Here is a 19,868-nt window from a genome sequence, read left to right as displayed (position 1 = left end):
AGGAAAAGCAGATTAAATCCCTTTGTCAAAGCATTAGGGAGGCTCATTGTAGGATTCTATCTCTTGAAAAGGATTCAGGAAAATCAGAGAGGCTCTATAGAGCAGAAACGCAAAAATGGCTTGAGGGTGGGAGGAAAAGCCTGGCAGAAAGAGAATTAAGTGACTCAGTATATTTAGCTTTTCAGAAAGACGGATGAGAGGGGGTTTGCTTGCAGCATATGTGTAGTGTCACAAAGAGAAAATGCCAGGCTCTGAAAGGCTCTTTAATCAAGCAGAAGGCAGAATAAAATGGTATGTCTGCAAGCTGAAGCCAGACACAGGGAGGTGGGATGCTCTTCTGAACGTGAGGGTGAGGGACTCCTGAAGCAGACCCAGAAAAGTGGGAGTCTTCAATGCTTGTCTTCAATTCAAGCCTACCTCCTCTCTTGGAAACTATGAGTGAACCAAACATAGTGTATTGGAATTACTGCAAGGAGATGAACTGCTGAGCGGGGTGCTGGCCAGGGGCTTGCACTCACACAGCCACCTGCCAGGCAGGACCACTGGGTCACTTCATCTGAGGAAGCCCCTTGGAAAACTGCTCCGGTCAGGCAGAACACCTGGGGAGGCGATTAGGCAGGCTCCAGGTGGCTTACCTGCTCCCAAAGCGGTAAGTGTGATTCTCTGCTGTTGAAAACATCTGGAAGGTGGCAGAATTTTTGAGCCAAGTTCAGATTGTTTTAACTTGTTTTGTGTGGTCCTGGTGCTGATGCTGTTTAGCATTTCTGTTCTTAGAGTAGCCGGAGCAGCAGAAATGTAAAGTGCTCTCCACAGTCTGATCACGTTCAGAATCTACATTTAAGAGGAGTATATAATGAGTATATGAGATGAAACAAGTTTGGTCAGAGAGATAAGACAAACTACAAGTTTGATTGCATTCCTTGAGCCTGTGCATCAGCAGAGGTAATCTCTGTCCAGCCATTACTGAAAGAGATCTTTGCTGTGGTATATAGTGGTATTTAATTAATCATAAAATATTGCATTAATTAGTACTGAGCCTGATTTGATGACATTTAATTTCAGGAGAAGGATTACAGTGAGAGTATTAGAAAGGTAATTTTTATAGGGTAAAGAAACAAAATGAGATTAGGTCTCTATGAAGGAAGCCTGGAGGCTGATGCGTGTGTTTGGCATCTGATGCAGATAATTACAGCTGAACTTCATTTACTAGTGGGGAAAAAAAGCCTGTAGCTGTTATTTATGAGTCTCCCCCCATATAGTCCATGGCTCAGCCACCATGGAAGAAAATGCAGGCAGGCATCAGTTCAGTGGGAGTGCCTTGTGGTGCTCAGCATCTCCTCATGCATGAGAGGAATTTGCAGAGCAATTTTGGCATGCCCCAGCTGGGTTCCTTTCAAAAGAAGGGCAGAAGGAAGCTTTGCTTATGGTCATGCTGGTGTGTCCAAGTCATGCTTAGTCCAACATGAGTGTTTCTGCAGCATTGATGCAAGGACACAGGGGCAGGACCCCTCACTGCCTGCCCCAAGCAGAGACCAGCCCTAACTGTTTTGTACTACCTGCTAATGGAGCCACCAGCTGTGCCCTCTGCCACAGCCTTTCCTCTCCAAATCATGGCCAGTGCTGCTGTTGGAAGTTCTCTGCACCCACAGGCTCAGCAGGTTTGCTGTGAGTGGGTTTTGTTGAGCAGATTGGGATAGACCATTTGCCTGATCATTTGGTCAGTTTGGTTTTAAAATCTCCAGAGCATTCTGGAAAGCAGCACAGCAATATGATAGGATTTAATCAGACTTAATTATTCCCCTGCTGTCTATCTCCTAGCAACATCCAGCTTGACATCTGCCTCCGAATGAAATGTGTAAGCCAAGTAGGAACATGTTCAGACGAAAGTCCTGCTACTTGAACCAAATCACTCCACTAATCATTGCCTTAATTCATCTCATGGCCATCAAACAGCTGCCAGGCGTTGGTACCTGATTTTCCAAGATACGCAGCGCTCGCCTTCTGAGTTTTTTCCAGGCTGGCAGGGAGGGTGACTTCATCCTGAGCTCTTTGCAGCACACTGACACCTGATAACGGGGGTAGAGTTTCCTGAGTGACAAACACGAGCTCAAGAGCAAGCCCCAGACTTGTCGCTATCTGGCCTCGTGCTGTAGGTCCCCGCTTATCTCATCACTGAAATCAGATCGCTTGCTGTGCCCGCACACCGCGGGGTTCAATTGCCGTACGGTCGGGGGCGGCTTAGGTGAAGCTCGGGGACAGCTGGAGCAGATGTGGCGCAGTGGCAGCAGGCAGTGCAGCAGCTCCGTGTCACAGGGACAAGGGCGGTTGAGGCAGGGAGACGAGACCCAGCTTACGCAGATGGAAGAGAGAAGCAGGCATAAAGCAAGCGTTTGTAAAGTAAAACTGGGCTCCGGCCAGCCATGATGTGGCACAGGAGTCGGTGGGGCTGCTGGAAGAAATGAGCCCGGCAGCAGAGTCGGAGCCATAGGAGGAGACTGCCCCGCACCAGCCCTGGCTGCCAGCTCGCCGTGAAGCTGGAGGGAAGGGAGCTGCCTCAGATGAGTGAGAGCAACGAGCATGCTGAGAAGGTCAGCCCTGCGAGCTGGGGGTTTGTGGGGCAGCAGCCTGGGGGCAGATCTCCAGATGGACAGGGCTGCATGGATGTGGTCGTGTCTCCTCTCCACATACCTGCTCATGGGGATATTGGTGCCAGGGATACCTAGGTGCTTGCATGAGTCTGTTGGTCTCCGTGCTATCTCTACAAGTTGTTGGCATCCAAAAGACCTAATGTCATATCAGTGTGACATGTGTCTCCCTTGAGTCTCTCCAGAGCTACCACACTAGAAGCCTGGCTGTATGGGTACCACACTAACAACCAACTTGCACTGACTTCATTGTGCAGAGCACAAAGTGGGGTTTCTGGCTGTGAAAATGGGGCTGTATGAGCCCCTACCAGCTCTCCCTGTGACCAGCAGGAGCTCTGCCTTTTGGCAAGTGCCTTTTGTCAACAGGCAGTGCTCAGCCAGATGTGCTGTTCAAGGCAGTGTCTACCATTCAACATCAGCACCTGGGCTCACCTCAGTGGGTGCTGCCACCGTGCTGGACGTGACCTTACTAAGATTCTCTTAAAATCACCTTTACTTTTCTTTATATTATCAGTGACAAATGGACCACTGGGCTGGTTACTGAAGATGCAGGTTTATTCCTTACATTTTCTTTCCTTTCAGATGACTTCCCCCTTCACGACTAATAATTTCCCTTTATCATTCCAACTCTGAGAGACGTTATATTAGAGTTTGTCGCATGCCCTCTGCATAAGGAGCATTAGAAGGTTGTGGGGGCAGCAAGAACGAGGGGACTGCTGTGGGAAGAGCGCGTTGCAGGCTGGTCCCAGCGCTGCTGTGTTCACAGGACAGCTGTGCAGTGAGAAGGTGGAGACCGTACATGCCGGGAAGCGCGTGGAAGCTGCACTGTCTGCGGGGCTGAGCTGTGCTGTGCGCTGGAAGGGCAGCTGGGGGGCCGTGCAGCCCGGGGCGCTGCGGTGCTGGAGGCTGTGCCACGCCGGGGAGGTGGCGCAGAGCCGTGCAGGGGCTGGGCAGGACTTCGTTGGGTGTGCAGTGCTGGGAGGGTTTGCAAAAGCCGGAGAACGGTGTGAAGGCAGGGGCAGGGACAGATGCTGTGCTGGGGCAGTGATGGAAGCACCCCAGGGCTGCGTTGCCGTGTCCTGGCTGCAGCTTCGCTGTGCAGGGGCAGGGCTGAGAGGCCACCGGGGCAGTGCAGCACCTGAAGGGAAACGCAGCGCACTCAATGTAGTGCCGGAAGGGCGGGCGAGGCCGTGTCACTGCAGGGGCGCCGCGGCCGGCAGGAGCTGAGGTGCCTCAGCCGGCGGAAGGTGCAGCGCTGTGGGGTAACAATGAGGAGCCTCACAGCGGGGGCAGTGCTGGCAGGGGCCACCTAGTGCCATGCCTGGAGGCACCGCATTGCTCTGGAGGTGCCACGGCATGACTGGGGAGAGGCCGGGATCTGAAGGAGGAGCGATGCCCGGCACGGGCCGTGAGGGGGAAGCGGGCCCGCGCCGCTTCCCTCTGGGGGCGCAGGGGGCGCTCCGCGCACGCGCACTGCCGCCCTGCCGCAGCTCCTCCGGCGGGGACCCCCCGCCCGCGCGCCGTTGGCTTGCGGACGCCTCCCGCGATTGGCCGAGGCGCGGCGCCCCGCGCCGTCCCATTGGCCGGTGGCGGCCGCTATGCGGGCGGGCCCCGCCCCGCCCCGGCGCGCCATTGGCGGCCGCGGCGCCCCCCGGCGGTGGCGGGTCCCGCTGGGCGCGCCCGGCATGGCGGCGCCCGCAGCCCCGCGGCCGGGGGGCGCAGCCGGCGGCCGAGCGCCCGGGGCCGGCGGCGGCCGGGTGAGGAGGGGCTGGAGGGGCGGGCAGGCCCCGCTCATAGCGGCCGGCACGGCGAGCGGGCGGTTCGGCGGGGCGCGGCGTAGCCGGTAGCGGAGCACAGCGAAGCGGGGGCAGCCCGGCGGTGGCGACGCCGCTGCCCGTTCAAACCCAGGCTCCAGCCGGCAGCTGTCAGCTGGCGGACAGCTCCGTCCTGCCCGGGCCCGGCGAGCGCCTCTCCCCGGGCACCGGTGCCTCCTCTAGGGCAGCGCGTCCCCGCAGCGCGGAGTGCCCGGGACTCGGCGGGGCTCCGGCCGGGACCAGCGCTGCGCCGGCCGCTCCCGCGGGCCCCGCTGTCCGCAGGACGCTCCCGGCGCTGGGGGCTTGCCCTGGGGCGTGTCGGGCGGACGCGGTGCTCGCCAGGCCTCGCGGCCGGGGCCGCGCTGGACGCGGTTGTGTGGAGCGGGCGGGAGCGGGGCTGCTGCTCTGTCACGGCGTGGCGGTGATCCCCGCCTCTCCCAGCGGCGCTGACCTTTGTGACAGAACAGGCTGCTCTCTGGAGGGTTCTTGTTTCACTCTTGTTTTACCTTGTGGAGAGCACGGTTTGGATCCCTGCGTTATGGTGGGTATGGGATTGCAAGTTGTGGAGAGGATGCCCGTTGGAGAAGGTGGCTCCAGCCTCAACCTGTTTTTCTTCCTTAGGTCATGTAGAAGAGCAGATTTAATGTGAAGATGGGACTCTTGGTGTTCATGCGTAACCTGCTGCTAGCCCTCTGCCTCTTCCTGGTACTGGGATTTCTGTACTATTCTGCTTGGAAGTTGCACCTTCTCAGATGGGAGGATTCAAGTAAGTAGGAGAACGGTGCAACTGTTTCTGGGCTCCCTAAAACATCTGTTAAATAGTAGCAATAGTGGTGAGGTGGTTCTGGTTTAGTAGTATTAGAGGGATGTGATTAGGCCCACTCAAATGCTAGAGCTTTTAGTATGCTTAAGGGGTCGAATTTGTGACTACCTAATGCTCTTTATGGCTTTACTTTTATTACTGGGTACAAAAGCAGCTTCATGCTTTATAAATCTAGTATTAGAGATCTCAGTTCTTGGAATATTCTGTTAGTTTATGATTCCTAATTGTCAAAATAAAGAGTTTGTATGTTGAGGCTTTTGTTTCCTGAATCCTCCGTACATTTTAAGATATCTAAGATAAGTTTTTTTTCCTCTGGTGAATTTAGATTTCTTTTTGTAATCATATATGCTGGTTATCTCATCATCTTACTTTGTCCTTCAGAAATCCTCTCTTCCATTTATCTTCCATGTTATCTGCCAACTATCTGTCATCTAAAGGATGTCTCTCAACCTTTTTAAGTCCAAAGAGACATCTGACCTCACTGAATACAATCTGAGGATTGTACTGTGCAGTAAGGCCATAGAAAGTTACAGCTGCAGTGAGAGAGAAATTAGGCTGAAGTTTGATCGCTCTGTTGCTGCTCTTGTTTTTTGTTCGTGCTGATTTTGCCTGCATGCCATAACTATTGAAAATATAAAAACAAGAAAACAATTCCCTCCTCTCCCCTCCAGCCCAAAACACAAGCCAGCCTTCCTTGCAGCTGTTCCACAGGCCGTTTCAGATGTCTCAGAGCTGACTGTTGCTCCCTGGATCAGCAGCTGAGAAACACTGATCCAGAACTGACAAGAAGCCGCTGGTCAAATTTCTTCTTTGCTGTATTGTGTTTTTGTGCATGCTGATGGAGGTTTCTGCTGCAATACTTCTTAAACTTAGCATTTTGCTACCTCTACATGCTCCAAATCTGTTGTTATGGGCTCTTAAGAAGTTTTACATGATGACAGATTGACTTGGATATGACACCTGTGCTGATGCACTGATTTTGACAGAACTGCTGAGGTGCCTTGGACTAGAACAGATATTGTAAGACTAAATTTGTGAAAGAGGATGCATATGTTTTTCTGAGCAGGGATTTTTTTTCTTCAGGTTTGTGCTTCAGAGAGGGAGTTAAAAATCTTGACTATAAGTTTCTGCTTTTTTGTAGAAAATCCTTCCTGCATGAAAATAAGTACAATTGTGGTTAAAAGAACAGTTTTGCTCATCTGCTATTACATGATAATCTGTTATGAAATTATACCACTTACCATCCTTTACTTCCTTCATACCACCAGGAAATCATGTTGAACTTCCCAAGGCCTGCAAAAAAATCTTTCATGCCACAACTTGTGTGTGATCTTTGTTACAAATGAAGAAGCAGCTATGTGTTTATATGTTATGCATGAAGGTGCTGAGGAGGGTTCTAATTTTCTGCAGTCCTCTAAGGATTTTGTCCTTTTAGTTTTGTGTGCTGTGTGTTATGTGGTTATTTTATACCATGTCAGTCTCTGGGGAGTTTTGTGGTAACTTTGGGTTGCAATGCAGTGTGTGCAGACGCTGTGGATTTCTATAAATGGAACACTTTTACCTGGAAAGATGACTCTAAGTTGCAGCCTGGTTAGAGTGATTTCTGTTGAGTGCATTAGCTGCTTTTGGGTACCCAGGATGTTCTGACAGGAGCACTGTGAGGTAACATAACAGACCTTTGGTTTGGTGTATCCCTTTTTCTAATCTTTTGTCTAAAATATGTCGTTCATTTGTTCTTGGAAGTTGCAGTGCTTGCATTAAGCTTCTTCAACATGCACAAAGAGATGATGCTAGCTTGTGGATTTAGCTTACTGTTCTTTATTAGTTGTCACAATTAATTTAGGCTGTGCTGTTGTTTCTAGACACTTTTGTGGATTGTGTCAAATAATGAAGTTCCTTGAAATATTAGCATAAGCAGCAGTCTAGTGTGAAGAAGCAGATGTTACTTTTGAAACAGTAAAGATGGTACCTGTTTTCAGCTGGTCTTCATACTTTTTTATGTATCAAAACCCATTTTTTTTATCATGTAATTTAACATAGGAGAAACTTAGGCAAATTTAAATTACAAATTTAAAACCCCATTTTAGGAAACTTGATATGAAGAGTTAATGTTAAGCTTCTATAAATCAGCATTTGGAAGTTAACAAACAACAGATTTTAATTACTTATTTAACTATAATCAGACTCTATTGAGTTCATGTACTTTGATACTATGTATAATGGGCCAGTTACACTTTGTATTTGCTGAATGGGAGCTGTGTTTAGTTAAGTGTCCCAGATAGGTGGTGCGTGGTAACTTGTGGTTTTATTGCCTTGATTACAATGCAGTGTGTGACCTTGTAAATTTCCTTAAGATTAATATGATAATGCTGATGTCACCAAAGGCAAAGCTAAGTCAGATATGTTAATTTTGGGGTCCTTAGTAATCAAAGATTGATGTTGTGTGAGTTATCTTCTTAATAAATTATTTTTGCTTTTCTTGTAACCAGTGCCTTTCATCTGTTTAATAGTGACTCCCTAGCTTCAGCAGTGACATTCATCTTTGTTCTGTTCTTTGCGCTAGAGGAGGTTTGAAACTAAGCTGATCCCAACACCTGACACCCTTGCAATCTCTTCAGAGACTGGTTTTAGTAAACTTGACACCTGTGTTTAATAATGGAAACAAACAAATTTGTTGTAGAGTAGGATGGAAAACACTTGATCTGCTTATTTGCTGCTTGTGTGGTTTATTCATGTAATGTTTTAGAAGATTGCTGTGCATGTCATTGTCATGGATGAATTTGAATGGTAACTGTGTAAAATGGTTTACTGTGTCAACTAGCTTCCCTGGCATTTGGATGTTTGTGTATTTAGCTGCTGAAGTAAATTAATAACTAAATTTTATTGTTTTTATGTACATCTGACCTCTACAAGACAGGAGGCTAAACTTCAAAATAGACTGAAAGATACACATCAGTGTTTCTCTTAATGTTCCCTTAACATTAGATGTTCTCCACTTAATGTTTAATCTGTCCTCCTTGAGTGATGCCTTAGTGAGTACTTCAAGATTATTCTCCTTCCTGCATGACTCTACACCTTGCCAAAATACAAAGGAGAATAGGAAATAATTAATTCTCTAAGGCTTATCTTTACTGTGACAAGAATAGATTGAATTCAGCTAATGTGAACTAATTAACATTGAATTAAGTTCAACTGCTTATTCAAGACAAACCTCCAGTGATTAGTACCCCTCTCTCATCCTTTTAGTGAGTATCACGACTGGCTGCTCTTTCCCAGGCCTTGTTTCATGTCAGTGGCAGTATATTGTTAGTTGTCAGAGCAGCAGCAAAGCACAAAAATGAGGGGTGTGATGCTGAATGCATCAGGGCCCTTGAGTTCTGGTGATTGTTGGGAGTATACGAGCAGGGTTTAGGACAGAGGTAAGATTTCCTTTTTCTCTTTCCTGATGTTTGTAATGCAGCTTCAGTCTCTGACAGTAGTGGTAAGAGCTGTGCACCATCATGTTCTTCCCAGACAGGCAGTGACAATGGATTTCACAGCTCTCTGATGAAGTGTTGAGTTCCACGGAGGTGTGCTAGAACTGATAATGTGACGTGGGAGACAAACAAGGAAATAAATGGTTTGTAATCAGGTTTAGCTGTTCAGAACAGTCTAGAAGGAATTTAGAGGAGCAAATAGTTGTGTTGCTATTCTTTGTGTTTCTCAACACTTGGTTGTCAGGGGATTCTTGCATAGTAATGGTAGTGGTAGGAGTAGGCTTTGAAGGTCTGAAACATGCACTGCAGCCTCTTTCCTAGTAACTTCCCATCCTATTCCTTCCCTGATGTATTTGGCTCTGAGGAGGAAGAAAGATGATGTCTGTTCCAGCTTGTAGGAGGGTGTGCTGTTGTTTTTGAAAAGTGTGATGGGACATGGAGTCTTGCTGACAGGCCCTCCTAGGTTTGCTTTATCAGCTTGGAGGAATGCATTTTTATGCATAACAAATTTAATACTAATGTTTGTTACTTAACCTGATATGTGTATAGCTGATTTTGCAGCTTCAAAATGAATGTGTTGTAAGGAAGGAATGATTCCATTAAAAAGCATCCTGGCAATGGAAATATTGGACTCATTCCCCCAAGGCAGCTTTTACTTTTTCCCCTCTCTCTCAAAGTATTGAAATATACTTGGGACAAGGACAGTGTGATGCTATTTTCTTGTTCTCTATTACATTTCTCTCTACATTAGCATTGAACTAATTTATAGAAATATATATGCTGCATGAAGTACTTTTGCCAAAACTCACATTAATACAATTTGAGCTTGTCAGTTTGAGTGTGGTTTTTGAAACATCTCTAGGTATGTTCTGTTGATGTCTCCTTAAAAAAATCAAGTCACTCTTCTGTCATCTGTTGCTCTGTGTTATTTTCAGCTCTAATTCTGGCAAAATAGCGAAAGAGATAAAGCTTTGAGCTTTGGAAAGAGATTTTCTGAAGGTATTTCAGGACCCTTATTCTTTTTATGACTTTATTTTTTTTTTTTTTGGTAAATGTCTGTTTCCAAGGGAACTGAGGAGACATAAACAGGCAAAACTGACTCACTTCTGGTTGCAGGTTTTTAATCTGCTTGCATTTCCATGGAAACCAGTCATGCCGCAAAAAAGGCTGAATTAATCAAAAGCAATCAAACCTTTATTATCAATATAAATACTGGTTTATCTCTTTCAAAGTAGAATGGTACTTTTATCAATTCTTGTACTATGGTCTAACAAAGTACTGAAGAATGGATCTTCTAGCAGGGGTTTGGAGAATGTGTGCTCTTTCTCATGTGGCTAAAGCCTCACAGATGTGTGGCGATACCTAGGATGGGTGGGTACAGCTGTTGTGTCTTGGGCTACAGGGAGTGTCATTTTTTCTGCGTCAAGGGAGTGGCTCTTATGTACACACTGGCATCTGACTTCCTTCTGTGCTTTGTTTAATGAAGAACCAATGAAGAGACATTCAGTTGGTATGTGAGCAACTAGGCCATGGAGACAAACTTGTCCTCTTAGCGGAGAGTCGCATAATGGTTTTGTGTTCCGCTGTGGCTGTCCTACTTGCCTTTGCCAGAAGATGGGAACGCAGGAGTGCTCCTATAAAAAATGTCAACTCTGGGCCAGCTCAGCTTGGCACTGGGAGCATAAAGCTGATGAAAATGTTTTGAGCTAGGATGGCTGAATTGATGGTTAAGTGGCTGAGGGAGCATTATTTTTTGACGAGGCACTCACAGTGCTATTGTGAGGGGTAGTAAGGAAATGGGATGGTAACAATTTTAATTGCTCTCCATCTATGACGTTAGCTTTAGGGGGGGGTGTTGTGGGAAAATAGTTTGTAAGGTCAGTGCAGAAGACAATTTTCCTCAATGAATTACAGCTGTACTGATTGCTGAGAAGTGGAGGAGACAGCCTTGTCTGCCCAATGAGGATGGGTATTATAAAAGAGTGGGTTAGCTGATTAAGAGTGAGTTGGAGCTTGAGAACTAGAGTGTGCTGCAGTTTGGGATGGAGTCTGCTGGCTGTGCTGTGAGGAGGAAGGGACGTGTGATTGTGCAAGGGACAGACAAGGTAAGAAGATGCTGTGTGAGGGACAGACAGGGTTCGTTGGTCATGCAGAAGGAAGAAGGAAACTTGCAGAGGAGGGGAGTCAGTGCTGTGTGGAGCTGCCTGTGAGAAAAGACGTCAGAGTTGCCTGAAAGAAGGCACGTGAAGCGTGAAGTTTTTAATAAAGGACTGGTGGTGATGCCCGTCATGTCCGTCTCGAAATGTTTGCTAAAGTGTGTGTGTTCTTTAAAGTAAACTTTATAAACTTTATTGCTGTTACCTCCGCTTCCCAGGCTGTAAAGCCTGAGAGACTAACCTTTATAGGCATTATTCTTTTAGAAGGACTATTTTGGACAGTATTGTGCAGCACTCCAAACTTCCTAAAACAGTGGCTTTTTTTTTTTTTTTTTTTTTTTTTTGCTTTACAGGAAGAGACTAGGTACAGCATTGAAATGGATTATTGTGAATTCTTTAATGTTTGAGTTATTAATGACTTCAAGGTTTACTTCATCCACTCAGCTGTAGTATTAATGCTGTACTTTCTGCACCAAAATTGAGAAGAAATGTTTAGAAAGTTCTCATAACATGGATCCAACTACAGTTTTAAGGAACTCTTTGCTTGTTTTCAGATGCTTTAGGGATTTGAGGATCACAGTGATGCTTTTCTGAAATGCTAAAAATAGCAAATAATGTTACTGAGGCAGCAGTGAATATTAGAAACAAAGATGTAAAAATAGAAGTTAAAACAAGAGTTGCCTGGTAAAGTAGCTTAACTTTTCTAAGGTTTCACATATTGGGCTGAAGTAGTCCACTTGTGTTCGGCTTGAAACTTAAAGCTATAGTGTACTAACTATGGTGGATAATTCTCTTACCTGTGCAGTGCACAGGAAAAAATTGATTTGGTGCCCAGAAATTGTCACTGCTGAACTTACTTTGTGCTCCCTCTTAGCCTGCCAGATTAAGGAGCGTGGCTAAACTTCAACTCCAGCAAGTCCAGGACACTCAGTTGTGGTAGTATTTTTCACAGCTGTAATTGTGCCAGCTATTTCTCTCCTGGCTGGAAGCTGATGTGTGTGTTCCTGAAAGCTCTTGCTCTGGCTGTTGGATGTTACTGCCCAGAACTGCCCAGCTCACCCCAGGCAGCTGCCTGTGTGCCACCAGGACAGAAGAGACACTCTGCTCAGTGAATGTGAATCAGAACGTAGGGGACTTAAAAATAAAATTTAAAAATTAATGAGTGCCTCTCTTTTGGAAGGCAGCACTTCATAGGACAGACAAGGAGCATAGGGGAAGGAAAGTGCCTCATCTTCTTCTGATCTGTTACTGCTTATTTAGTGAAATACTCAACATTACTTTATGACCCTGCTGTCTCTCCAGGAATTTCAAGTGCTGCTATAATGTTAACAGTGCAGGACAAATCTCTGCAGGGGCATTGGGAAGTTTTGCATGACAGAGCTGTTGAGAGAGGGAGCTAGTATTAGGTGCCTTGTCCTTGGGATTTCTCCAGAGGAGGAAACTCCCTGAACAGTCTTCTGGCTTTAGGAGCATGTAAGGAGCGGCTTTGATGAAGGTCATTAAGGGCATAGCACCCTAAGCATGTTATGGTTCGAGGGGTGGCTGTATTTGTAGTACCTTCATTTTGCCTTTTCTGAGTTACTGTTTTAGTTCTGGGCCAGTGCTGACTTTTTAGCAAGATTGAAAAGTAAGATGCAAGAATACTTCTCCATCTCCCCGCTCACAGCTGGGCCTTAGTTTTGCATTTTGAAATAGTAAGTTGCTCTTGCTTCTCTTGACAGCAACTGTCTCGATGCTATTTGAGTCCCTTTCTATTTTCCCCTCTCTCCATTTGTGTTATTGGCTGATGGGTACAATTGAGGAACTTGCCCATTTTAAAACAGAGTGTGATTTTTGTCTGTTTCACTCAGTTGGCCTCACCCTTAGTGTTTCACTTAATTCCTGCATTTTCTCCCTGGCCTCCCCACAAATTTTTGGGAAGGGTATGTTCCTGGGGCTTTGGATGGGTGGTTTGGGGAGAGTATTCATAAGGAACTGTGTTCACTGTCTTAGATGCAGCCAAAGCTGTGTCCTCTGATACAGATACCCAGAGGTCAAAGTCAGCAGTTTTCCATTCTGGAAAGGTACATTGCAGTGAAAGCATTTTACCTCTGGTAGCAATTGCTCTGCAGCTGAGTGCTTTCAGAGGTGAAAGGATTTATTCATCTCAGCTGTCTGTGAACCCCTTAGCAATGCTTTCAGCTGGAAACAATACCTCCTTGTAAGAGCTGTGTCACCCCTGCTTAGGGAGTGGTTCTCTGCCTCTCCCCCTCCTCACCGTGCATCCCCCCTTCTCACCTGTACCATTGCAGCACTGCCTGTAGTGATTAGGTATTGCCAACCTCAGTGGGAGCTGCCCCCCACCACTGGTTTCATAGAATAGATTGCACTTTTTCCATTGACTTTGGTACATCCAGGCTGGCTGTGGGCACCTTCCATGCTCACTCCAATTCTCTTTCACATCAGTTCTACTGGCGTTGGGACAAAGGAGGTAATTTGTGATTTGTCTCAAGTTGGACAGCTGCTGCTGCTGCTGTGATCTAAGCATGGCTTTGGTACTGATTCTGACCCTGCCTGTCACGCTTAGGGGTGTTTTCCAGAGGAGATTTTTCCTGGTTTCTTATCTTCTGTCAACATTGTCACTATTAGGTCTCATTTTTTGTCATTGTGGTCTGGGTTTACATCACAGTGTCAGGCTGAGGCAATAAAGCAGCCAAACAACCTGGGTATGATTTGCAAGGACAAGTACACTTGGGTCATGAGGTATAGCTCCTGATGAATTATGTATCTCTTCTGCACTTCAGGAGGAGTGTAATTGTGCATCCAGGCAAAAAGTAATTTGTACTGTGCGGGCATATCCTGAATAGATATTTGAACCTGAGGTAGCTGATTTCAAGTGGTTACTCCTTTGTGGCACTGGGTGATTATATTGCTCTTGTATGCATTGCTTTCCTGAGAAAGTAACAGTGTGTGAGGATAGTGCCAAAATTCTAGTCAAGTACAGAAACTACAAGGTGTTTCTTACCCAGTTCTTGGTATTTTGCATAACCAAAGGACTCAACAATACAGGAAATGTATATCTCTGAGGGCAGAATTTAGCATTTCTTACTTGGTTAAAAAAATAAATGTGTTAAAATCAACTGTTTCCATTTTTAAGTGCTTATAAACACGCATATTTCTTCACTTTTTTTCCTATCACACTGGGATCCCTCCTACTTTAAATCAGTTCTGTTACAGCATGCCAGTTTTTCACAGTTGTTACCCTATGAGTTTCAGTGTTTGGACACTGATTAAATGTGAGTCATCAGAGCTGCAGCGGTGCAGGAAGTGTGCCCCTTAATGACTCACAGAACAAAAAGAATTAATAACTACAGAAAAGTTTAGCTGGTATTTTTTTAACTACAATGAGTGTGCATGTTCCAATGAGTATCTCCTTTCACAGCACTATGAATAGATGCATGTATGCTTTTAAAGAAGTAGTGAAAAAAAGATGGCACAGAAATAAGTAAAAGCTGAGTTCTTCCAACAAATAAGTAGCTGATGTCTTCCTACCTACTTCTGAAAGCTCACCTGTCCTGTTGCAAAGTTAATTATTTGTAAGTTCAATTGCATCTTTTTGTCTCTGTTACAAGTTAATCAGTCTCAGAGTGGCTATAAAGTACTATGTAAATATTGTTTCTCAACTGTAAATGTGCCCAGACGCAGTAGTTAAAAATGTACTGAGGCACATTTCTTAGGGTGAATAGGCTTGACTCAGGAAGGCTGAGGAAGCTGAAGCACAGGAAAGTCAAATTTTTCTACGTCATGCAGCAGCTCAAGGGCAGAGCTATGAATAGAATAAAGGTCCAAGGTTTTTCATCTCAGTCCAGTTGTCCAAATGAGACTCACTGTAATTGAACATTCTGTCTGTGGCTCAGGAGGGCAGCGATGTGTGGCGCTTGCTTGGGGCAGAGGTCTGCAAATGCTGATGACATCCCAGGCAGTTATTTCCAAGTGCTGTATTGATAAGAAAGCATGATCTGAGCGTGGTGGCGTCATGTAGGTACCGTGGTTAGGGCATGATGTGGCTACAGTGAGTGGCTACTAGAAACTGCCTCAGCTGCATCTTCAGAGCTAAGTGTACAACCTGAACTGTTGTGAATTCTGGTTTGGGGCTTTTCAGCCTTCAGGTTTGGCCCATCCAAGGCCAAGTACTGCATGCTTTCTAGCTGCTTCAATACCAGGGAGTATTTGTTTTTATAGTGGAAAAATTTAATTTTGCTCTCCATACATAAGCACAGGACTCTCTGTTCTTCTGTTTAAACTTTAAGAAAAATGTATGTTCAGGCAGACTAAATTTCTAGAATTTTTGCTCAAACAATGAAAGACTGAGGTTTCAGAAAGAGAGGAATAAGGAAACAGTTTGGGCTGTTTTAACCACAGCAATCACTAATGCTCTGGGTATAATTAGAAACCTAATTACCATGAATTTACTTGGAAAGACTTTTCAGCCTATTGAGACTTGCCCCACACAATTCTATCAGGCTCCAAGTGGAGCATGGGCGGTTCTCCATTAAGCTCCTAGGAAATTAGTAATGCTGCTTTCTTCTGCTAGCATTGCTGCTATAATCTCTGTTTAAAAATTTCTTATCTGAACAATGGAAAGGCTTCTATTATTTTTCATTATGATTCATTTTAACATTATTTTCTATATCTTTGAGTCCAGAGCTTTTGTGTTTGGGTCAGGTACCTCATTAGAAGCAAAAGCCCGAGTTAATGCAATGTAAAGAGTGCAAATTGAATTACAGTGGAAAAATTTGTTAATTTTGATTAAATTTTCTGACTTTTGTCTCCTATTTAACAACATTTCAAATATAATTTTAATATTTCCAAGTTTTTGAAAGATAGGTTTATGCATTGATTTTGATTAAGTGTGAAGAAGAAACTCTTCACTTTGAGGGTGGTGAGATATTGGAAAAGGTTGCCTGGGGAAGTTCTGGATCCCCCATCCCAGGAAGTGTTTAAGGCCAGGCTGGATGGGGCATTGACCAACCTGGTCTATTGGAAGGTGTCCCCTGCTCACAGTGGAGGAATTGGAACTAGATGATGTTGTAAGATGCTTTCTAACCCAGACCATTCTGTGATTGAAAGAGAGGCCTTATTCATATTAGAAAAACATTAAAGCTTCAGTACTGTATAACAATATATTACTTCTCCTCGCTGTCTTATTTCCCTCAAAGTTTTTTTTCTAATTACAGCAAATTGTATTATATAAAGGTTTGGCCTTCTGTGCATAGAAACTGTGCCATTATCTGAAAGGACTTTGGATGGTGGTTTTTGACCTTTGAATTTTTCTTGATGTAGTTACTAATTTTTTTTTTCCCTAAGAAGAATTAAAAATAACTTGTAAACTAGAGCTAAATGCTCCTTATGCTGTACCCTCCTATGCAAATTATACTTCCTGTGTCAAAGGATGGATGGATGGATGAAATCTGTTGTGTAGTGGATTTGCTACTCTTCTGGTAGAGTCTTGATGCAGATGCAGAATGATTAATGATTATAATAATATAATATAAATATTATATAAAATATAGTAATTAAATCATGCTTAATGATTAACTCTGACCTCGATAAGAACAATTAGGGTAAGAGCAAAAAACCTGGTATTGGGAAGTTCACTCATTTCTAGAGAACTTTGTAAGTGCAGCATTAAAAAGAGCTAAGATAAGAATTTCTTACTGCAGGCTTTAATGTAATTTGAGGAATTCAGGACTACTTTGATTTTGTTTAATGTGCAACCATGTGGTCAAAAGGTTTTTTTTAAAAATCCCTAAACCATTTTGACTGTTATGTATTAATTGCTGTATTTGACATAATTTTGTACTAGTGTAAGTTTACTTTGCTCAGCAGTTGTGTGTTTGTTCCTGCCTTTGCTGGAAGGGAATTTACCCCATAAGTAGCATTACTTATTCTTGCCCCCATTCAGCATAAACTAATCTTGGGATGGTTTCTTTCTTGAAGGACCTGTTTATAAAAATGCCTAAGATGACTATATGATAAATTTTTACTTCTTCCTGAGTGAGCACTTTTTTTTCACGTTTTATACTTATCTGTTTCTATAAGCAGTGATTTTGGGTTTTTTTTTAAGGCACATCATGCATCATGCTTGGAGTGAAAGTTGCATAGGGTTTTTTTTTTTTTTTGTGAGGAATTAAGTTTTTTGCCTGGTTCTGTGCTCCGAATTTTTTTTCCCAGTTAAATACTTGAGTCTTTGTAAAGACTAGGTAACATGACAGAGTAATGTGAAATGGGATTGCCAGTGGGAAGGTTTGTGCCGAGTTCCTGGCTGAGCAGTTTCTGCTCCTCTGGCTTACGTTCAGATATTCTAAAAAAACTCGTTTGTGTAGTGTGAAAATACACGGACTTCTCTTCCTTCTCCCTCCAAGCTCTTTAGGAAATGTTATTTTTAATCCGTCTCGGACAGACCGACGTGCTGAACTCGGGGTTTTTGCTGAAGTATCGGGTTTTTACTGCAATACCAGTTTTTAGCTGAAGTATCGGGTTTTTACTGCAATACCAGTTTTTAGCTGAAGTATCGGGTTTTTACTGCAATAGCAGTTTTTAGCTGAAGTATCGGGTTTTTACTGCAATACCAGTTTTTAGCGCAGCTCCTCGCGGGACGGCGGCCGGGCCTGCAGTGGCGCCCGGGCACCGCGCGGGGGCGGCAGAGGCGCGGCGCGCCCGCCACGTCACGGCCACGGCAAATGCGGGGTTAAAAAACCCCCTAAAAAACCCACTAAAAACCCCAGAGCATTCCCCTTCTCCTCACAGTTACAGACTGGCAGCTGCCATCCCCTGGGCGAGAATTAAAAAAAAAAAGCAAAAACCTTCCGTGGAGTCATTTGGTTTTACAGTACCTTAATTTGGAGAAACCTTGCTATTTAAATCCACTTATTTTTAATAGTCCGCTGCTGATGTCCATAGCTATTTTCATAAACTGATCAAGTCCCATCGTGTGACAAATTTCTGGTTTTATCTCCTGACACTCCTGTTCAGAAGGTCTTTCCTAATTGATGGATTTTTTTCTTTTATATTCACTCAAAATTCTGTATTTGCCCAAAGAATCTGGAGATATTGGGTGGGAATGTAATCTTTTCCATGCTTGCATTATTGAAGGGAGAAGAAAATAGAGGCAAATCTAAAGTTCTTAGGAAGTCAGACTTTGTTACTTATTTACAAAGCAACTTGTTCTATTTAAAGGACTTCTTCCAACTGAGGAGAAGGAAGAAAAGTTCCTACTATTTAATCTTATCTCATGGGTTGCTGCTGTGGAGAAAATCTGGATGCTTCTAATCCTGAAAAATTGGAAGATCCAGAAAACTTGCAGATCCTTCTGCAGAAGTTGAAGCAGGAGGAAAACAGAACCATATTTGATAATTTGAATTGCTTTCTATCGGGTAGAATTGATATGGGAACTGAAGATGCCAATATGCTGCAGTCCTCTGACAAGTGATGATGGCATATTTATAATTATTAAAACAATACTGCTCCTAGTTTCATGTTCTTTATAGAAAGAAGTAAAATAAAAGCTTTGGGAGACAGGTTTGTGCTAAGCACATCTGTTGTGCATGTCTGATGTTTCATGTGCAGGTGAGTCCTGCCCCTCTGTCAGTGGTAACAGTCTCGTGCAAGGGTGGCTGGGGCTGCTCAGAGGCACAAGCAGCAGAATATCTCAGAAAACTGACAGTGGGCTTAGCAGGTACTGTTGTTTCTCCCATCCTGTTCTATCTTCCTGTGGTGTGTGACCTTTGGTTTCCTGAGGCGGATGTGTTACCTTTCTACATAATAATGCCTCTTAAGGTTTTCAGACATAAACTTGTCTGACTACTTTGCAAACCTGTATGAGAGCTTCTGTTACCACCTTCACATGGTATTGAGTTTCCCATACTAATGGTGTTGTCTGAAGCACCCCTAAAGCCTAGTTAAAACATAAATGAGTTAAGAAGATGGGGAAATAATTAATGGTTCTAGAAATGTTTGATAAAATTACCCTAAATTAATGGCAAAATATTCAATTTGTTTGTTTTTTTCAAAAGGTGATTGAGAAGACAGAGTAGTGAATGTTTAACTCTGGGTAGATAATACGATGAGACTCTTAAGAATTTACCTGGGTTCAGAAAATAATTTAGCATCTACATAGAGGTTGGAAAGGCTGAGAATATGTAACTAACCAAGATTGCAGAAAGCCGGATTAGGAAGGAGAATGAATAGCATTTCAAGATATTAAGCTTCTTTACGTGAATTTACTTGGAAAAAAAAATCCTAATTGAAACTGTGCTTTTCCGAATGTTTCCTATGTTGTAAGCACCTGAAAGATTAGGTGCATATACTATGTTATTTCTTTGAAAGCAACTAATCTTTGTACTTCTTAGGTTTGTACATTGTTACTGTTGACACCGGATCAGCTTGAAGATCAAAGTAGAGTTATTTTAGCAAAACAGGATGAGATTGTGAATTAGTCTTGGGAAATGATCAGAATTAACCATATTCAGAAATAGAAATATTAGATATGTTCAGAATCTCCATTTCTATTCTATTGTTTAAAGCAGAAATATTTTTTTGCATCTCTCACCTGAGTTATTTATATATTTCTCTCTGTTTAGCCATTATCATTGCAGGCTTAGTAGTAAAAAGAGCTCTTTTACTGAAGGTAACTGCAGTACCTTCTTACATTTGTGTGCCTACACGTGTAATGTGGGAAGATGGGAAAAATAAACCTTTTCATCTTACATGTGCAAATAAGGTAAGCTAGAGGAAAATTAACCTACATGGATTACTTTTAATGTTCGGTTCTCTCAGGTTTAAAAAATATTCACTGTTTTTAAGAATAGAGCAAGACTTTGCAAAATTAGAGGTTAATACTAGTTGGAATTAAAGTAACTAAGTTTCCAGTCCAACCTCCTGGTCAGCACAGCATCAATTATTTGCTGAGACCA

The 19,868-nt window shown here is 43.9% G+C and overlaps 1 protein-coding gene across 10 annotated transcripts in view; it reads left to right on the top strand.

Moving 5' to 3' along the window:
• ST3GAL3 (ST3 beta-galactoside alpha-2,3-sialyltransferase 3) overlaps positions 1-19,868 on the top strand; it is a 178,144-nt gene that overhangs the window by 1,425 nt on the left and 156,851 nt on the right. For 7 of the 10 annotated variants that reach the window (XM_042779551.1, XM_042779549.1, XM_033066987.2 and 4 more), the window contains one exon: positions 5,081-5,225. In XM_042779551.1, the coding sequence (XP_042635485.1) occupies positions 5,111-5,225 (115 nt within the window). In that variant the 5' untranslated portion in view covers positions 5,081-5,110. Of the gene's footprint in view, positions 1-76; positions 650-4,359; positions 4,403-4,874; positions 5,001-5,080; positions 5,226-19,868 lie in introns of those variants that run through there. The other 3 variants (XM_033066989.2, XM_033066986.2, XM_033066988.2) reach the window with 3 other exon arrangements.

The sequence above is a fragment of the Catharus ustulatus genome, chromosome 9, assembly GCF_009819885.2.
Source record: "Catharus ustulatus isolate bCatUst1 chromosome 9, bCatUst1.pri.v2, whole genome shotgun sequence".
NCBI lineage: Eukaryota > Metazoa > Chordata > Aves > Passeriformes > Turdidae > Catharus > Catharus ustulatus.
Note: the sequence above shows the minus strand (reverse complement) of the source record. Positions and strands in the feature narration are given on the sequence as shown.